Here is a 19492-nt window from a genome sequence, read left to right as displayed (position 1 = left end):
TTGCTCTCAGGTGTAATGGATTGAAAATGCCATGGATATGACATTGGTGTGAATAAAATGATTCATGTTACTTATACTTCCCAGCAAGCACCTAACATCAAGAGATATACCAAAAATTCATCTTTTTTAACTTTTAAAGGAGAAAGAAGCACATCTCCAGGATATTCCTAATGGGACATTCCGACACACTCAGTGTGCTGAGTTAGCTGAGTTTTTTACACACACACACACACACACACGCACACACACACACACACACACACACACACACACAGCAAGAGAGGGAGAAAGTGAAAAAAGATAGAAGAGAGAATGTGAGAGAAGTGAATGTGAACGAGATGAGGAGGGAGAGAGTGTAAGAGAAAAGAGGCAGAGGGAGAGAGAGAGAGAGAGAGAGAGAGAGAGAGAGAGAGAAAGAGCGAGCTGTGGTCAGCTGAGCATTCTGCTCTGCCATGGGGCAGCTCGGAGAGAGGGTGTTTTGTGTTTGCATCCTTCTGTGTTTGTATTTGCCTTTGAAAAGCTTTTTCTCCTCATCACAGCCTTCATCCTCAGCCTCCTACGACCTGCCGCCACAGTCTACATAGCGTTCACATCACAGCTCTGATGCACAACAGAAGGCTTTTGTCTGCTGACATGTTTCCCAATCACATGCAACAAAATGCCCACTTTGAGACGGCATATCTGTAGCCTCTGCACACAAAAAGGTAAGAAATCCAGCATTCTTAAGCATTCTACCATTCATAAGAAAACATGACTTTTGATCAGATGTACTTTTTGCCATCTCTGTTTATATATGTACATAATTTCAGCACCTGTATATTTAGATCTTGCAATTCTTGTCAGAATGATGAAAATGTTGTTTAATTTAGGTTTCAGTGGACTTGGGGCTATCAATCTGAGTGGACAAATAATTCATGTATACACTTAAACATTTTTTGTCTTGTGATGTGTAACCATGACATGATATTTTACACATTTCATTCATTTGATTCCATGATGTTGAAATATTATTAACTCAATTTTGATGAAGATATCAACTGGTTATATTTTGCATTAACCAATGTTAAATTATTGTATCTTCTGAGTACTTTTTACTAAGTTTACATTGTGGCTGGCAGTTGAAATTAATCAAAATGAACTGACATCCCAGAAAGATTTTTAGAAAGCATTTAAGTATGCATTTTATCAGTTACCCTGCAGGTAGTGAATAAATTTGAAAACACCATAAATGTCTTGCTTGACATACATTTGTTTTCGAAAATGTATCTTATTTATCTATTTTAAAAAGAACAAATCTAAATACATTTGTATTTGTTGGTATGAAACATAACACAATTTATTCTCAGAGAAAAACTGCCAAACTCTCAAAGGCACTACTTGTTGAGATGTTGAGATGTCCATTGTAAACTAGGAATGGTGTCCTTTCAGGGGCCAAATTTAACAAGTAAAGAAGATGTTATCTCTTCTCTGCCAGCCAAGCTGTTTGGAAATTATAGCGTGAGCCGTATAAATTTGTCTTCCACCACCTCAGATTTTATTTGCTTCTCCTTGGAAACCCAGCTGTACAGCTTCCCATCCAAAGTGAGAAAATAAAGCAAAGAGACAAAACACTGACGCGGCCCTCGTGCCCGGAGTGATGAAGATCTTTCTTTTAATGACATCCTGTCTGTGTTTCAATAGCATCCCATGTGGCCGGACTGTTTGGAGACTGGCTGGAGTCTTGTTGTATCTTGTTGTTGCCTGTCCTTGTCTCTCTCTCTCTCTCTCTCTCTCTCTCTCTCTCTCTCTCTCTCTCTCTCTCTCTCTCTCTCTCTCTCTCTCTCTCTCTCTCGGCCAGCAGCGATAGTCACTGCAGAGGGGAGGGCAAAATGTCAAGAAGCTTCTTTCCTCTCAACCGCAGATGATGTGTTTTCCCCTTTTCCCTTTTTTTTTTTGAGAGCAAGCTGATTTTGAAGGAGTGCTCCTCCCAGGCCCCTTCGCTGAAGCCCAGCAGCACTAATTGGCCAGTGTTTTGAAGAGCTCACACGGCGACAGGAGCTCCTCGCAAGCGCGGCAGCACAAGAGCACTCAGCGGCCGAGCCGAGCTGAGCGTGCCGAGCCGAGCGAGCCGAGGGGAAGTCGTCCGTCCTCCGGGCTGCCATGGATGCCGGAGCGTGTGCCCTGGAGCTGCTGGGGATGTTCGTCTCCGTCGTGGCCTGGCTCTGCTCCCTGGCCACCACCATCATGCCGCAGTGGCTGACGCTGTCCACCGACCTGCTGCCCACCGAGAGCTACGAGCTGGGCCTGTGGGAGACCTGCGTGGTGCAGGAGATGGGGGGCATGGAGTGCCGGCCTTACGACAGCCTCCTGGGCCTGCCACCGGACATCAAGCTGGCACGGATTCTCATGTGTGCAGCTCTGGCGTCAGGCGTCCTGGCAATGCTGGTGCCAATCCCGGGGCTCCACCTGGTCAACAGCTGCAAGGGCCCCGAGGGCCGCAGGGTCAAGCGGGTGATGAGGATGCTGGGGGGCGTCTTCTGCCTCCTGTCTGGGGTGCTGGGCCTGGTGCCGGTGTCGTACATGGCCCACCTGACGGTGCTGCGCTTCTTCGACGAGTCGGTGCCCGACGTGGTGCCCCGCTGGGAGTTCGGCGATGCCCTGTTCTGTGGCTGGGCTGCGGGCTTTCTCCACCTGGTGGCTGGGGCCCTGCTGGTCAGTTCCTGCCTCTGCCAGAACGAGGACCGCCACCCCGCCTCCAGAGCGAGGCGTGAGTTCAGGGCCCCGGACCCCACGTCCCAGAAGAGGTCGGAGTACGTCTGAAACCGGTCCTTAGGATTCCTCTGGAGAAAGTCGAACCATTTTGGTGTCTCCCCCTCACTCTCTAGAGGTGAAAGGATACCCCTTTCTCTTGAGGCTTTTTGTTAAAGTCATCTTTGTAACGGGGTGGGAAAGTTGCGAGGACAGTTCTTGAATGATAAATATTTGCTTTCAAGTATTAGTTGCACTTTGAAGCTGCAAAATGTTTTTAAAAACAGTAGCGAGAAATTCATCTGCTGCTTCCTATATACAGTTTTCCTTTCTTGACGCAATCACCATGTTAATGGCTTTCAGTCTCCTAGATGATTTAGAACGTTATTCCATATTATTCGCCAATATTTTGACAGTACTTTGTCAGTGTTTACTAAATCTATACAAATGGAAGTTTATGAATATGATATACAAAATAAGTGATAGCCTACTTGTACATATTCTGGTATTTTTCATCTTGATCTTGACAACACAGCTTTTATGCTCTTTATATAATGAAAGGAGAGATGGTACACTAGAGTACTTGACAATTTGAGAACGATAGAGCGGGCGATATATTGCCATTTTTCAATGCAATTCAGACTTCAGGAGATTTTCCTGGCAATGTGAAGATGACCGGTGATATGATAAATCAAATGGTTAATCAACGATTGTACTGTTTTTGCGTAATCATCTACTTGTATTTATTATTTACACATTAGTTTTCGCCAACACTTGCAGTCCCCGTGTCTCTGTCATAACAGAGCGCATTGCAACGGTTCAGTAAAATGAGAATCAGACCATCTGTAAATCGCAGCATCGTGTAAATTGTGGTTAATATTTGTTTTTACTGTTGAAACTGCAAAGAGATAAAGAACTTAACCAGAAAATGTTTGCTATTTGTTTCATTTGTGTATGTTTATTTAAACTGAAGAGTTTTGAAAATAAGCGGCTGTATGTATTTAGCGTAGCAAAAGTCATTTATACTTGGCAGAGAAAAGGATCAGGGAGAGCAGTTGGACCTTTTATTCAGTCATGGCATTAAGGGTATTATCACACTTTCAAACTGATCTTATTATGTTTTACTAGCCAGAGGACCCCCGGCTGGCAAATTTACAATTTTCGGTCTTGTTCGTTCTGTAACCTTTTAATTCAGCCGAACCTTTTATCGGAGCAAGGGAGGGAAAACTAACTCTCTCAAATGTCCCAGTCATCATAATCATGCTTTCATTATCATCATCATGCTTATCATTTTATTTTCACTGGGTCTAAGATAAAGTCAGATGTCATAGAAAGCCAAACATGGTGGTTTTCAGTGCAGGGGCGTAACAGGCACTTTAAGTAAATCCGACCCTTGAGGGGAAGTGCTGATAATGGGTCAGCCAGGACTCGGTGCCAAAGCTGCTTCTGTCAGCGTGTGGCGCTCCTTTCGGTTCGGGGGAAGAGTGCTATAACGCGTTGAGCTTGAGAGCACCAGATGTCTTCCACCTGTTATTGCGCTGGTCCTCCGCCCTCTGCCCCCGCTAAGACGCGGAGCTCCTCGCCACTACGGGGAAACGAACGCAAGGTCGAATGACAGTGGAAGGCAGCTTTAAACAACGACAAAATAGCCATAACCACTTTCACCTAAAGCCATGTCGTAGTGTTCCACATGGGACCTTGAACTAGCAAAGCTTATCTAATTGCGTGTGTTCTTTTTACCGCGGTTGTGTTCTTGGATCAGCTCGTCTGAGACATGCTTCACTCCTGCCAGACAGGAGCCAGAAAAGCACTTTTCCCCCTTTATTTTAAGAAAAAAATATAACCTTGGTGTGGCAGGTGTAGTCTACTGGAAAGAAGTGTTTGAAACTAATTCCCCCTGACTTCTTCGTAGGTCCCCGAGCTAAGCTGTGTTTAATGAACGGCCTTAATGAATGACGCGTCCTGTGAAGAATTTTAAACAGACTGCGCCGCAGATCCATCACATCAACGTAATTACGCAAGTTCGCCCGGGTCAAGCTGGGCAAAGAATGTCAACAATGTGTTCCCGATTTATTTATTGACTCGTTCGTTTATTTTTAAAAATCCAGGGGGTTGTAGTAGCAATGGTGATCCCGGCCTGCTCCCGATCTCCTGGCGCTACGGTTTTGCCCGGCTCGCACTCTGAAGGTAGTGCATCCCGTAGCCTGCGCTCGTGCTGTCATCTGATGGCTCCCTTGGTTGTCACAATACACAGCTTGCGACAGATACAGCGTGCACTGCGAAAGCATGATACAAGCATTTTTTCCGGTTGCTGTTCTTCTGTCTTCTCGAATCTTCTATTTCAATTAAAGCAAGCTATAGAATTTAACATAAAGTGAGAGCAACATATATGTTTGCGCTCAAAGTACGTTATGGTCGTACTACACACAAACAGTGATGTTGAGTTACACTAAATTAGAATATGAACATAAAAATGAGGTTGTGTCAAAGCGGGGATGCAGACATGCAGAGAGCCCACTGGTCAAAATAAATTGTGTCGGTGCCAGAATTTTTTTTATTGTTTTTTGGAAAGGAATACACAGAGTATGTATAGTTTACGCGGGTTTCAGGGAATGTTTACTGGAACAGATATGGAAATGTTTTCCACACACAGTTTTGGACTGCGTATGTTACGTGCATCACAGGATGTATAGCTCAAATGGTGGGTTTTTCGGCAATATCCAGGTGACTGGACAAAATCTGGTGACTACGGTGTTCTATAACTGAGATGATATCAACACTGAGCTATCCAAAGCAGTGAGCGTCTGCCCTGCTGGATCAGCACGCAGTAGGCGTGTCTCATCGCGTCAGGGGAAAGTGAGCAGTAAGCAGCGCTCCTCCCGCGCAGTCTGTGTGTACTTTACTCAGTTAAGTGCATGGTTGTCCACGGAACTACGCAAGACTGGTCGAACGAGGCAGGTGAGGTTAACGTTTGGCTGGAATGTGTATCAGCGGCTTTTCTGGCTGTCTGCACAGAGGTTTGAAAGAGAACGAACTCGGTGTACCACAAGCCCGTTCCCCACAGCTCTACACTCAAATGTAGAAACACAAAAAATATATGTAAAAAATACAAGCAAAAAATCTTAATTGAGTGGAATAATAGCAAAATTGTTTGGAAAACATTTCAAGCTCAAATCAATTCACTGGAGAATCTTATCCTGGTATCGCAGATGTGCTAACTGTACCACACACACTTAAGTTCAGAGTAACTAACTCCAGGGCATTTTGACAGGATATTTGGGGCCTTGAGAGGATATCAGGTTATCTGTGTTTATTTAGGAGCAGGAAGAGACTTTCCCAATCTCTAATGGCAAACGGCTGACCCAAAGGGACCTTGCTGTTTTCTCGGAGGCATGACGTAGTCTGATATCAGGAGAGACGCTACAGATAGAGGCACATTTATATCAATCTTTGGGAAAGTGTGGGGATGCTCCTCATTAGACTGCCTGACCTGCACTGTAAGGAGAGAAGAGGATCCATGAGCAAAGACAGACACTGTGTATGGATCTCATTTAAGCCCTGAAGCACCTGACCTAAACATATTACCCATGCGTGTCTTAAATCATGGTTAGAAATACACCAAACACTATGGCATGTTAAATATTAGAAAAAGGTCATAAGACACATGGGTGGGGTCCACATTTTTCTTCAATTTCTACAAGACGACAATAAGGAGGTCAGTCTTACGGGCTTATGGTGGTTTCACAGAGTTAAATGTCACTTCTCAACTGGTTCACCTCCTGGCAACTACCCATGCAACACTGGATGCAAGCACTTGTAAGCACTTTATGGTGTAAAGAATATAGCAGTGCAGAAATTAATGTTCATTGTTTTCAGTCAGCACAGAAACCAGTTACTGTAGGGAGTCATGCTGCGTTTGTCCTGAGCTGTGGTTCACAACTGACTTTCTGCACATCTCTGCACATTCTCTGCTATGTGACTAATCACCTAATGAAGGTCTAACCTAAAACACATGGTGCATTTTCCCTTAAACTTCTTTTTTTTCCCCCCCACAAATAATCTGCTCCTCTGCAAGTTTTCCCTCTGAACAGCACTGCACAGGCTAAAAAGCACAGCGCGAAGCAAGCCCCAGGTAGCTCTAGGTTACGAATGCCAGCGTGGCACCGTTAAGCCGAAGACGTCAAAACACAAATTAGAGATACAATCTGGCTAACTCTCTGTCTCCAGTGAGGGCATTTGTGGAATGCTCTTCTTCTGTATCATTATAGGAAAATTCCATATTCAAACACCAACACTTTTCTCACAGTGCTGTTTTAGCACATTCAGGGAATGTTCGCATAGAAGCTTTCAGACAGCAGACCTGGTAAATACATATGGTTGTAGAAATTTAGTGTCTCAGTAAACCATATATACAAGCAGTGAAATTCTAACACACTTAACATGTGATCGAGAGTAGTAAATCATGCGATCATAAATACAACGCAATTAAAACGGACTATAAATGCTTACAATACACATGTGATCTTCAATGGCCTTCCATCTTTATTTTTTACCAACAGCTTGTTTTTTGTGACAAGAATTCAGAATTCAGAATTCAGACTGGCACTAACCGAGATCCTGCCATTCCCGGTCAGTGCCAGATCTGCGGATGGCCACTTAGCAGCTACTCTTCTCGTAGTACTACACTCCAGGGAGCCTCTCACATGAGCAGGCCTCATCTGATCTTCTCAATGGGTTCTCGTCGGACAAAGAGCCGTGCCCTGGCCCGACATAAAAGGCCCTTTGTTTGTGGGCAGCCTCCCCTCTGTACAATGCTGACAGGAGGGAAAGCAGTTTGGCCTTAACGCACTTCCTGTGCAACAATCGCTCACTGTGACAACGCTGCGCAGGGGGTCGGCCCGAGAGGCTTCACGTGTCTGCCGCTACCAGCCGCCGCCCCGCCCGCACACCCCAGCCCTCCACCTGCTCACAAGGTCACCCTGCGTCACCCCCCCCCCCGCCTGCTGGTGTCCAGGTAGGAGCAGTAAGGAGCTGAGCCTGTGACCCAAATGTTTTCTGGTTCCACTGGTAGGTGAGGCACTACTGTTACACCCTTTGGTTCCTGCATCATCAAATAACCACTTTGTAAACAGATGATATATCTGATATGCGTGTGCACTGTGTAAAGGTGCCAAGCAAATATATAATGAAGGCTGAGGCTGATTATTTTGTTCTTTTGTTGGGAGACTGGTTGAGAGAAAATTTCAGGTTATACACTACTGCAGACATCACTTCACTGGGACGATTAAGGAAAAAAATAATCAGAATCATAGATTCATCATGGCATTCTGGAATCATAAACTGGCGGGAATAAAAAGATGACCCAGGCCTCTCTACAGCGTGCCTGTTTCAGTCTGAATCCCTCCCTGTGACTGAGCCTGCACTCGAAACGCTGCGGCCCGTGATGAATAAGGCGTGACCATGAAGACTCAATGTACAGACACCGTGAGCTGTTTTCAAAAAAAAAAAAAAAAAAAAAATCCTAATTTAATTGGATATAAATAATGTGCCTCTATCATGTAATCTGTAGGATTACAGGGGGTTTGTAAGAAGAAAATCATAAAATTCCCACTGGGATTTCTGTCAAAGCCAATATCTGATTTCCACAAGATTACAGTACAGCGAGCTACAAACCAAAAATCCACAAAGCCCCGCTAATGGGGGCAGACAACACACAGAGAGGCTCTGGTAAAGTTCATTAGACCCATGGCAGGGGGTTCCACCAGCCAGCGGCAGGTTGCTTGGGTAATTGTGTTCCCCGCGGAGTCTTCCATGCCAGGAGGAAATCCCCTCTTTCCTCTGTTCACCGGCTAAACTCCAACATCCAGAACTGGACGCCGGACGCTAATAACCACAACAATGCTGGTTCGGTGGACTGGCGTTACCTTATAAGCCGGGAGGACGCGTTGGCTGAGCAGCGGTTGCTCGCGTTCACACGTGCCTGACCTAAACCGCACTCAGCCGACTTTGCAGGGGGCACGCCAGCGCCCACATGAACTCGAACCCTGAGATTTTAACACTGTCGCTTCGATCGGTCAAAACAAAATAAAACTTCTGTATAAACGTCTGTGGTGAAAGCAGCTAACTAAGGACTTTCCACAGAGACGCATTGAGAAATAGCAAGGCATACAGATGCAGTTGCAGCCTTGAGTCTTCGATGCAGTCGAAATTGAAGAATGTTACTTGTCTCAGTTTGCAGGCCTGGACCTCAGAAAGATCGGGAGGCTCACACCGAATCTAAGCTGGAGAGAAAGAACCTCATACACTCAAAGCAGTCAGTCTGCAGAGAAACGTATATATCCTCATTCAGTCTAGTCTGCATTTGAGATGCACATTTCTCCAGTCTGGTAGCTAGCCTCGTTAGACCTGAGGTCACACTAGTACTAGCGTATTTCGAATGTGACTTTTTTCACAAGGAAAATGATGTGAGTCCTGAAGGGATTTGCACTTGCCCGTGGGCCCCTGGGGCTGATGGGATAGAGTGAGCTGGGCGAGGAGCTGCTTTCAGCCCCCCTTCAGGGCACAGCAGCGGCAAATAACCTCCATACAACGGCAGTGATCAAGAGGGGGCGGAGGCTGTTGCTGACCAACACCTCCTTAAAAACGGAAAGATCACCATCAGCGAAGAACTCCACCTGAAATCTTAAGACAGGCCGAAGTGGTTAGCGTTTGCACGCGATGGGTGTGTTATTTCGGATGTGCTGTGAGGACAGGGAGGTAGCTGTGGTGCAGGAGCAGGTGGCCGATAATAAAACACGCAGACTGCAACTCAACGCCCAGGAGCGCTGAGGGCAGCGTCGAAACGCGGAGGAGCATCATCTGACCACAGCGGAGAGCACATCTCGGTCAGAACGCTGGCCATCCCATTTTTCTGCCCACATCTCAACTTCCCTGACCCAAGCGTGACCTTCTGTCTCTCTTATGTGCATTTATATATATAAGGATGTGTATTTCTCAGAATTATGTAACTGGGTATGTGGAGGTTTACTTGCATGCGTATAGTATGTGTTAGCATTTTGTTTGTAATGATATAGTCTTTAAGTTCCACATATTGCTTTGCAATTACATGTCAATCAGTGCACACACAGTGATTTCAGAATTATGCACTAACACTTTTTCACATGTGCTTAGTGGTGCAACTTTTCATGCCACTTCATTAGCTGCAATGTCTAAATTGCACTGGACAAGAGCGACTGTCAAATGACACTTTTGTGAAAAAAGTAACGTAATATCACTGAGTAGTAGTCTAGTGCAGTGGCAGGGACGAGGGGCTTGTTATCCCAAAGGCTGCTGGGTCAATTTCCCTGCTGCTGTAACCTTAAGAAAGGCTCTTAAACTTAACCCATTCCATTCCAGTAAAAATGACCAGCTGAATAAAAACAGGTGATATGCACGTCACTCTGAGTTAAGAACATCTGCCAGGCAAAGCACTTCCCTCACAAGTGATGTTCGTAACATTCCCTAAGAGAGCACAGGTAAAGCATACAGCACATCCACCCACCCGCCAAAGGAGAAGGCTGGAAACAGTTCCACGAGAGAGTAACGACTGATGTCAATGAGTAACATTCAGCTCCCATTTTGCTTTAATGTGTCCCATTCTTGTAAAAGTACAATATATGATTGGGTAAACACAGCATACATGTACATGTGCACACATACATTAAGATCTTGAGATGCAGGGTGGTGAGAGTGGAGAGTACCCAGGCACAACTTCACATATGGATTTTGTTCCTTCAGCTGGGGAATGCTAGGAGTAAAGTGCTAACTCAGTTTATTTTTCAATCGATAATATCGTAGTGCCCTTTTAACCACACAGGGCTTCATATGGCAGTTACCACTCGGTCTCTTCAGCTAGGAAACGCCTTCCAGAGACTGGGAAAAGGTCTGGCCATTCAACAATAATTGTGTTGAATGAAATAATCTTACAATCTGGCAGAATATTGAAAAGGAAAAGAACAAAAAATGGAGGACAAAAAAAGACAAAACAAGTGAGCGAAAGACTGATGGTGTTTTCGGGACCAGCACCTTACCTTCATTGAAATGTTATCCTTGTATGCATGTTCCTTGTATGTTTTTTCCATAAATAGGATCAGATCATTACAGCAGTGTTAACAAATGCTAAACTACATAATGTGGGGATAGTGATCTCAAAATACATGAAAGACTACTGGCGTATTTCACTTTGCTAAACCTGACTGAAGGGGTAAAATACTCTCCTATTCAAGTCCTCCATATTTATTCAGAAGGCTATAATAAATTACTAAAACCGACAGTTAATTTCTTCTTGTTTTCAAAAAATTTTAGACAATATGAAAAAAATGCGCCACTCTACAAAGCAAGTAATTTGGGGAGATTGTTACCCATAGGCTAAAGCATAGGGTTTATCGCATTCCCTGAATAAAATAAGATTTCGAGCAGCTGTGTTTGCATGTGCTATACTTCTTTTCAGGTGCTCCCTTATAGTAGTTCCAACAGAGCATCTGTCTCTGTGTGACAAAGCACAGGAAAAAATAGTCTCTGTCTGAGGAATTTAAATATAATGGCGGCAAAGCAGAACAGCTGCAAAGACAACAGTCTGTGGTCTTTCTCCAGTTGGAGCAGGACTGTACATCTGTGGACGAGGAGTGCCACTGCAGACAGACAGGGCCTTCAGTAGGGCGTCCTCTGATCCAGGGGCAGGCTGTCCGTCAAGCACTTCAGCTGCTCCTCCCCCAGTTTGATCCTGTCCTCCAGCTTGCGCTGCTCGATGATGAGCGCCGACTTCATCTTGACGAAGTGCTCGTAGTCGGCCAGGTCGTCCTCGCTCAGGTAGCTGGCCAGGATGTCGTAGACCACGCGCTCCCGCCGGTCCAGGTTCTCCTTCAGCTCTTTGGCGTCTTCGTGCTGGCAAATCAGCAGCTTCCGCTTCTCCGTCAGGGTGCGCTGTGTGTGTGTGAGCGGAGGGACAAAAATGGTGAGTGGCATTCTCTACCAATCATGAGGGGGAATATCAGATGGCAAACAAGCACCGCTCACGATAACCTTGACAACATTGGTCAAAACCCAACATACTTCATCTTTACACAATTATGAAACCCAAATGCAGCAAAAAGATACTGCTAAAACAGGCCAACCATTAAACATAGAGCAGCCTGCCATCAGAGTGCCAGCAATCACTGACATTCCACCCGCACTGCCTGTTACACTGCATGTGGCAGACGTTAAATCAGCACTTCTACTGTAAAAAAAAAATGATCTAAGCTTATCTTATGTACAGCGGGCAAGCACTGCCAAGGACAGACTCTCCTACAGCACGTACATTTGGAGACGGATGGATATATACACGGATATATACACCAACAGCACTTTGTCATTTCATGCACGACTTCAAACATCCCAAACATACTTGAGAAATGACAATATCTCTTTTTATCACATTGTCAAACTGAATATATCATGTGTGAATGTTTTTTTCTGTATAAGTTTGACATATCTCTTGATATGATGACAGCGTTAGCACTGAGTGTGTAACACTGGGGCATCATACCCATTGTATTATTTTAAAAACCTTGTATAATCGCTGTGTGGTTGTATAAAAACAAGCTTTGGGCATCTCTCATTGTCTGCTTAAATGTCACTTTTAACAGTGTTTTGTGTAGAATGACATCATCCTGATCCCTGTATGCCGAGCGTAAACATTTTGTAAAGACAATGTTGGGAATGAGGGTAATACTTTGGCAGCACATCCATGAGATTAATTAAAACACCTTATACAAACACACAAACACATCAGAACCTTAATTTAAATAATGTTGAGGTTACAGCCATGAATCTGATACCCTGCACTGTACTGTCGAGTCTACTGCCAACACACTGTGCTGCGTTAGTGGTGGGGTGTGTCCTTCACTGCCCTGCCCTCACCTTCTCTCCTGGCGACGCCCCCTCCTCCAGGTTGTTGAGGGCGTTCTCCACCCGGGCCAGCCGGCCGGACAGCGACAGCAGCAGGCTGACCACCTTGTCCAGGTCCCCGACGAACATGCGGAACTTGTCCAACTCGTTGGGCTTGCACACCCGCTGCACGGTGGCCTCCACCTCGTCGCCGAGGGCGTTGTTGGCCTGGACATCCTCCCGCAGGCTCTCGCGCGCCTCCCGCAGGACCTGCAGCTTCCTGCTCAGGCTGTCAATCAGCTCGTGCTGCCGTGGAAACAAGAGACCTCAGTCACAGTGGGGGTTCCTGCAGCTGAACCAGCAGTGTGGAATGGCATATCTCCTTCAATTTTGTGAACAACATTTATGGTTTTATAAAACATTCTATGTAGAGGTTGAGAAAAACTTTTCATATGTAAACATACATGTAGCTTTATCACATTCACAAGCACACACGTGCGCTCACATATACACACACATATGCAAACACGCTTAATTACATCAGGCCTATTACAGATTCCAAAACAATACTGCTGTACTGAACATTTTTCTACCTTGCAATTCCATGTAGCTCAGTGACAGACCTCTCAAAAAAATAACAGAGAGGAGGTGAAGGATTCGCACCTTCTTGTTGGCCAGGTCAATGTCCAGCTCGTCCTCAGAGTCCTGCTCCTCGATCTGGTCCTGCATGTCCTTCATCTTGATTAGCAGTTCCGCCTTCGGCGCTGACGTGCTGTAGTAGGAGGAGCTAGTAACTAAGCCAACTGCCGCAGCCAGGTTGTCCTCCTCTTGCCTGGACAGAGAGACATAAAAATGCTCAGCATAGGTACATCACCTCCCTCCTATCACCTGTGTCACTCTCAAACACACGGATGTACACACACACACACACACACACACACACACGCACACACACACACGCACGCACACACGCACGCACGCACGCACGCACGCGCGTATGGCCACGAACACACACACAGGCTGGAACCCATACTGAATCATGTGGTCTTGTGCTGGATCCCTTACTGAATCGTGTGCTCTTGACCCCATATATAAAAGTCACAACTTAACTATAAAAGTATTTATGGCAAGTTGGCAGCAAAGATGTTGTGTGAACTTTTGGAATAGTACAGAATTTTCCATAAAACCTTCAGTGATAAATAGCCACGATGTAACCTTCAAAACATCCATTATGTAATAAATTTCCATAGTTTTTTATCTTGCCATTAGTAAAACTGCATATGAATATGAACAAAACAGAAAAGTTGTTATATATTATACCACATGTCCTGCTGTGACCCAAATAATGGCACACCACAGCAGTTTATATTGATATGAATGTTGGTTTCTTTTCAACAAGATAATTTAACATCAGATAATTGGCAAAAATGGCTCAAAAAACATCCTCACCATTATCCTTCCTTGTCTCAAAATGTTCAGTTTACTGTCAAGTCTAGTTAGTCTCACTTCTCTGACTGAAGTTTAAGCAGTAGTGCACAAATGTTTATTGAAGACGGACTGAAACAAACAAGGGTTTACCCATATGGATGTACGTGCATACTGACTTTTGCTGAATTCACACTCCCTGTAAATGTGATTTAACTGAAATACAACATGTTGCAAGAAGCCACCAGGAGGTGGCAGCACAGCAAGGGCTGTGAAGTTTGGTATAAGCTTGCACGCTTTTGGCTAAAACAGCTTCCTATCCATTCATCCCACTGTTTCAATAAGGAACATTTCCAAGTCTTACTATCTCTGCTCAAAGAGGAGAGGAAATATTTGAGCTAAGGAATTTTAGCCTCATCCAAATTAAACAAAAATGTTGCCCACCATGTATTACAAATGTGAACTGGCTCTTCACAGAGGGTTTTACAGTGTACAGAAAGGATGCCATGGCTGAAGAAGTTACAGCCTTCACCTTGTTCATATGGCACTGAAACATGGACACCCTGAGGAGCTGACTAGTGGCTATACGGTCACCACACTCTCCACAGTATGGTTTACAAGAGAAGCGCTCACCGCTCCTCGGTGCTCCTGGGGGAGCTCTGCTTGGGGGCCGCCCTGCGGCGCTGCTGCGCCTCCTCCAGCACCTGCTCCCCCTGGGGGAAGATGCCCTCCATCAGGTCCATGGTGGTCTTCATCTTGGTCTGGTCCAGGATGTCAGCCAGGGACTTGTCCCTGCCCAGAATGTCCCTGGCGAGCTCCTCCCTCTTCCTGTCCTCCTCGGAGCTGCCGCCGATGGGCGATGCAACCTCGCGGGCGGCATCCTGCACGGGCGGGGCCTCCTGGGGGCCCCCCGGCGGGGAGCGGGCCCCTGAGGGCCCCAGGTCACGAGCCCCCTCGGGCTCCTGCCCTCTCTGCCGGGTGTAGGGGGAGAAGAGGGAGTAGGATGGCTCGGAGGGGCCCAGGCGGGCCAGCTGGGGGCCGGCGGGGGGCTCGGCTGGCGGGGGGCTCGGCCGGCCCTCCCTCTCCATGCTGCTCTCCGCCTGGTGGACGATCTTGACGGGAACCTTTTTCACCGCGCTGTGGCCCTCCGTCAGCTTCCCCATGCTGTAACAGACAGGGACTGTGAGCGCCACACATCCAGCTTTCAACCCACACTCTGTCACACGGCAGACCCCCTCACCCACAATGACCCAGGAAGCAAGGGTACAAAACCGTCCCTAATAAAGTCACAAGACCAACGATACGCACAGAATGTGACTGACGACATCTGAGCATACGTCAATCCATCCCACAAGGCTGTATGAACTAGTGCCACCGAGCATACAGACATAGAACACTGAATTTCATCAAGCACAAAAATGCCCACCACCCCACTGCAACACTGAAGAGAGGGCAACATTTAAATTCTGATAGAGCAGCCAAAAGGCAGTCTGAAGAAGTGGGCTTTCAGTCTGAAACCAGCCACTTCACCACCCTGACAACTGGACCACAGCTATGTCTACACACTCCCGCTGTTATGAAAAACTTACATAACTGACTCAACACTTTGGCTGATGAAACAAATGTTACTGAGCAGTGGTCAAAATGACAACCAAAATGAAGCAAACAGCTAATTCCAAAAAAAAAAGCTAAATGAGCTAAATCCTCAGCATAAATCACCAAATAATTTGAAGTATTTTATGGTCTCTTCTGAGGTTTTTAGCCTCGTCTCTGAAAAGGATTGACACTGCACCCCTAAGATGCCTGCTCCTGGAGAAATAAAAAAGCAACACACAGAGACAGACACAGATCTGATAAAAGGGTGTGGCCCGCACAGCTGAAGGGGGTCACATGACATTATGAAATTAGAGATTTTTTTCCATGCGCAGCCCTGGTAAGCAAAATCACAGATGAAGGGCAGCACTGTGATTGAATTAGTGAAAATGAATGCATTCAGCTGTTCCCACAGGGGGCTTCAGGGGCCCCAGCTGTCACAGCTTACTGGGGGAGGGTGGTTATCAGGGCAGCTTACCTGGAGGGGGCGTTGTCGTGCAGGGAGACAGGGGGCCTGTCTGTGAGCCTCTGAGGGGCGAACTGAGGAGACGGTGAGCGCTGGCAATCCATGGAAGGTTGGAGGAGGGAGGTGGGCTTGGAGGAAGAGGAGGAGGAGGCGGAAGAAGACGAGGGTGGGAGAGGTGGTGGCTCAGGTTTGTAGGAGGCGACCCTGTGTGCGTCCCTGTGCTCGTCCTCCGGCCCCGAACCCTGCTGGGGGTCCTTCCCGGGGAAGGGGCCCGGGGAGAGGGCGGAGTCGCGGGCGGGGGAGAGGGGCCGCTCCGCGCCGGGAGAGAGGGGCCTGGCAGCTCGGGTGCTCCCCTGTGCTCGGAGCAGCGACTCCTGAGAGTCACTCAGGGAGGAGGCGCTCCCCAGGCGCCTGTACTTGTCCAGTTTCGGAGGGGGCGGCCTCTGAGGAACGGGGCCCTTCTTTTTCGGAGCGGGGTCGGGGGCGGGGCAGCGGTACGGGGGCGGGGCCCCGGCAGGGTCCCCCGGGTCGGGCCCGTCGTGGGGATGGTGGTGGTGCGAGAGCGGGACGGGCCTGTCACCGCTCTCCGGCTCCTCCTTCACAGCGGGCTCCGCGCTTGGCTCCGCCTCTGGCGTCTCACCCCTGCCCGCGTCAGACAACCTGGAACACGAGAGTACGACATCACACACCACAGCGAGACACCTCCCGCACAAGACAGTTAAGGATCTACAAACCAAAAAAACAAACTTTGAGATTTGCGATCAGTGCTGATTCACCGTTTTACAATAAGCCGACCAGATTCACTCCTCTTCCAGTCCTCACAACAGCTTCCCAGTGTTCCTCAGAGTCTTTCCATGGCAACTTTCAGCCAGGCAGACTAAACTGCATTTCTGTGCTCCCACAAGCTGGCCTTGCATTGGTAATGAAAGATCTCTCGCCGTCAGCAACTCACATTTTTTCTTTCTTTCTTTCGGTCAATTGTTTTTGCTACATTTTTAACTCTTCATATTCCGGAATTTGCAATTCAACAGTGTTAGCTAAGAGAACAACAGGCCTCTTGTGTGACTTCCAGGCAGGCGTAGCGGCCGTTTATGCCCATGTCTGAGCATGGGAGAACATCCCGGAGACTTACAAGCACAACGCAAAGGCAACTCTTTCAGCGGCTCCACTTGCGAAGATGTTTAGCGTTGAAATTACCACTGAGGCAAAAACAAGAGGAGCTGGCAGCAGAGAGGTCCCATCCTTCAGAGCAGGAGGATGACAGCATTTCAGAGGGAAATAAAACAGCTCGTTTTCCCAGCTAACAAGGAGGAAGCACAGCTAATCCAAGCTCGCAAATCAGCTTAGAGATAAAGGCACCACCGACAAGGGCTTCATTCTTAGGCTACAGAGTGTGCGGACTCACGGAAAACGACCCAAAGCAACACGGGCATGGAGCTCACGGCGAACGGCCGAAACAGGAGGAGAGGGGAGCGGTGAGGGAGAGGAGGAGGAAGAAGAGCAGCTGTACCTGACGGTTCCGGGGAGTCGGCGGTTCTGCTGAGTTCTAAGAGATATAGGGAGACAGGGGTTTGGGCGGAGGGGACACAACGAGGAGGGAGAGAGTAGAGGAGAGAGAGAAAGATGAGGGAAGAGGGAGAGCGAGAGAAAGAGAGAGACTGTAAGAAAGAGAGAGGCGTGCAAGTGGGCTGGAGTCTCCACAGACAGGAAGACTGTAGGAGCAAGAGCCGAGAGAGGGAGAGCGAGAAAGACAGGAAGAGGGAGGGAAAAGAGAAAACAAAACTGAAGGGAAGAGAGGGGAGAGTCTCAAAGTGAGAAGGAGAGTGAACGAATGATGGAAGAGGGAGAGTGAAAAGAGGAACGAGTGACAAAGCACAAGACAGAGGGATGGATAATGACTGCAGGAAAAAAAAAAAAAGAGGAGCCCGAAGCACAGAGTCTCGCCGTGTCTCTCTCAGCCAGTCTCCCTCACGGTAAAGTCACGCAGAACTACGGGCACATGCTCAGGTACATGCGTTTCTTCTCGTCAAGCTGAGACAAGCCCACCTCCATGCGCGGTGCGTCCGCCTGCAATTAACCCTTCCCGCGGCGCAGGGAGAGCCGAAAGCACCGCATCCCTCCCCCTTGTAATTATGCCCAATCCCCGCCTCCCCGATGACTGCTTTTAAAGACAAGCAGCCTTTCTTTCATCAGGGGCTCTTTGAAGCTGGTGCTGTATCACAACAAATTCTGACATAATAAGGCGCACAGGTGGATCTGAATCAACACCTTAGCCGCCGGCGTACAACAACAGACCTGCCCCGGAGCTGTGGCAGGAGACTCTCCGCTCAGCCCAGCGCTGAGAGAGCCGTCAGCGTCGCCTCATCTATCTCACACTCAAAGAGGCTTTTGTGTGAATGAAGCTTTAGATGAATTCTTTGTTTTGCGGATGCTTCTGCTCAGGGTGACCCGCAGAGCTCATAGCTGGTGTATTCCACATACACACCAACAGACGGAAATTACTCTGCTCAAGGACACTACAGCACAGACCCACCGGGGATCTGATGAAGAAACCTGCCGGTTATAAGCTCAGCTGTCTAATCTGTATGGCTCACTGCTGCGGACTGCGAATGCCTGTAACATGCTGTGAACCTCAATCGCAGTGAGAACGTCTGTGAGGATTTGTGTGGAAATTGCAAACTGTGCTGTTTTTACAAAAAATACTGTGCAGTTTTGACTGTGGGATGGTCAAAGCGCTGTCCAAACTCACAATCTATCAAAAATGATAGACGTCAAACACACGCTGTTACTCAAGGATAGTTTGCCAACTGTGTGGAGAAATATGAACGATTTAACCTTCTGACTAACGAGACCAGAAGACATACTGTGATCATGCATCACTCCATATCAGCGCTCGCTTTGCCCAGGTAGCGTACGGCGCGTGCATGTCAACGCCAAGCGTTTAAAGCGCAGTTCAGAGCCACATTCACTTCTCGGTTCGGGTTAGAACGAACAAGTCAAATTCCTCATGTGGGACACGTCATCCAAGAACAGGGCATTCCGCATGCGAAATACTCCGTAATGCAAGTGACCTGCAGTCCATTTCACCGCTAGATTCAGGCAAGACAGCTCCATGGTGTCTGAATGAATGCAATCATGAATGCCCCTGATGTGTAGGAGATAGTAGATGCACAGTATAGGCAGTGAGGGTGAGTGGGGTGTTCATCTGAATCCACAGGTGCCCACTGGAGATGGAAGGGTGAGGTTTGATCACACCTCAAAATGGGTGGAGCTATCATGTTTTATCAGCTATAAATACAGCACCATTTTCCTATGGAAAGCCATGTCCCTTGATTGAAAGTCACTTTAAGTCAGTGATTGACAGCATACTCTTGC

At 47.3% G+C, this 19492-nt stretch overlaps 2 protein-coding genes across 6 annotated transcripts in view; one reads left to right on the top strand and one right to left on the bottom strand.

The window, feature by feature from the left end:
- Positions 1-449: 449 nt before the first annotated feature.
- Positions 450-3647, top strand: LOC118789340 (putative claudin-24). 2 transcript variants are annotated; one of them, XM_036545719.1, is made up of 2 exons: positions 450-704; positions 1944-3647. In XM_036545719.1, the coding sequence occupies exon 2, from the start codon at positions 2140-2142 to the stop codon at positions 2797-2799; it is 660 nt and encodes a 219-aa protein (XP_036401612.1). In that variant the 5' UTR covers positions 450-704; positions 1944-2139; the 3' UTR covers positions 2800-3647. The 2 variants fall into 2 exon arrangements, with proteins under 2 accessions (XP_036401612.1, XP_036401611.1); XM_036545718.1 differs by having other exon boundaries at positions 1938-3647.
- A 7741-nt stretch (positions 3648-11388) lies between these two features.
- LOC118789423 (protein Shroom2-like) overlaps positions 11389-19492 on the bottom strand; it is a 48720-nt gene continuing 40616 nt past the window's right edge. For all 4 annotated transcript variants that reach the window (XM_036545837.1, XM_036545838.1, XM_036545839.1 and 1 more), the window contains 5 exons: positions 16130-16777; positions 14692-15222; positions 13297-13465; positions 12667-12939; positions 11389-11688 (listed from right to left, as the gene is read on the bottom strand). In XM_036545837.1, the coding sequence (XP_036401730.1) occupies positions 11416-11688; positions 12667-12939; positions 13297-13465; positions 14692-15222; positions 16130-16777 (1894 nt within the window). In that variant the 3' untranslated portion in view covers positions 11389-11415. The remainder of the gene's footprint in view (positions 11689-12666; positions 12940-13296; positions 13466-14691; positions 15223-16129; positions 16778-19492) is intronic.

Source organism: Megalops cyprinoides, chromosome 14 (genome assembly GCF_013368585.1).
Source record: "Megalops cyprinoides isolate fMegCyp1 chromosome 14, fMegCyp1.pri, whole genome shotgun sequence".
In the NCBI taxonomy this organism is placed as follows: domain Eukaryota; kingdom Metazoa; phylum Chordata; class Actinopteri; order Elopiformes; family Megalopidae; genus Megalops; species Megalops cyprinoides.
The sequence above is the reverse complement of the archived record's forward strand: the minus strand, read 5'-3'. Positions and strand labels throughout refer to the sequence as shown.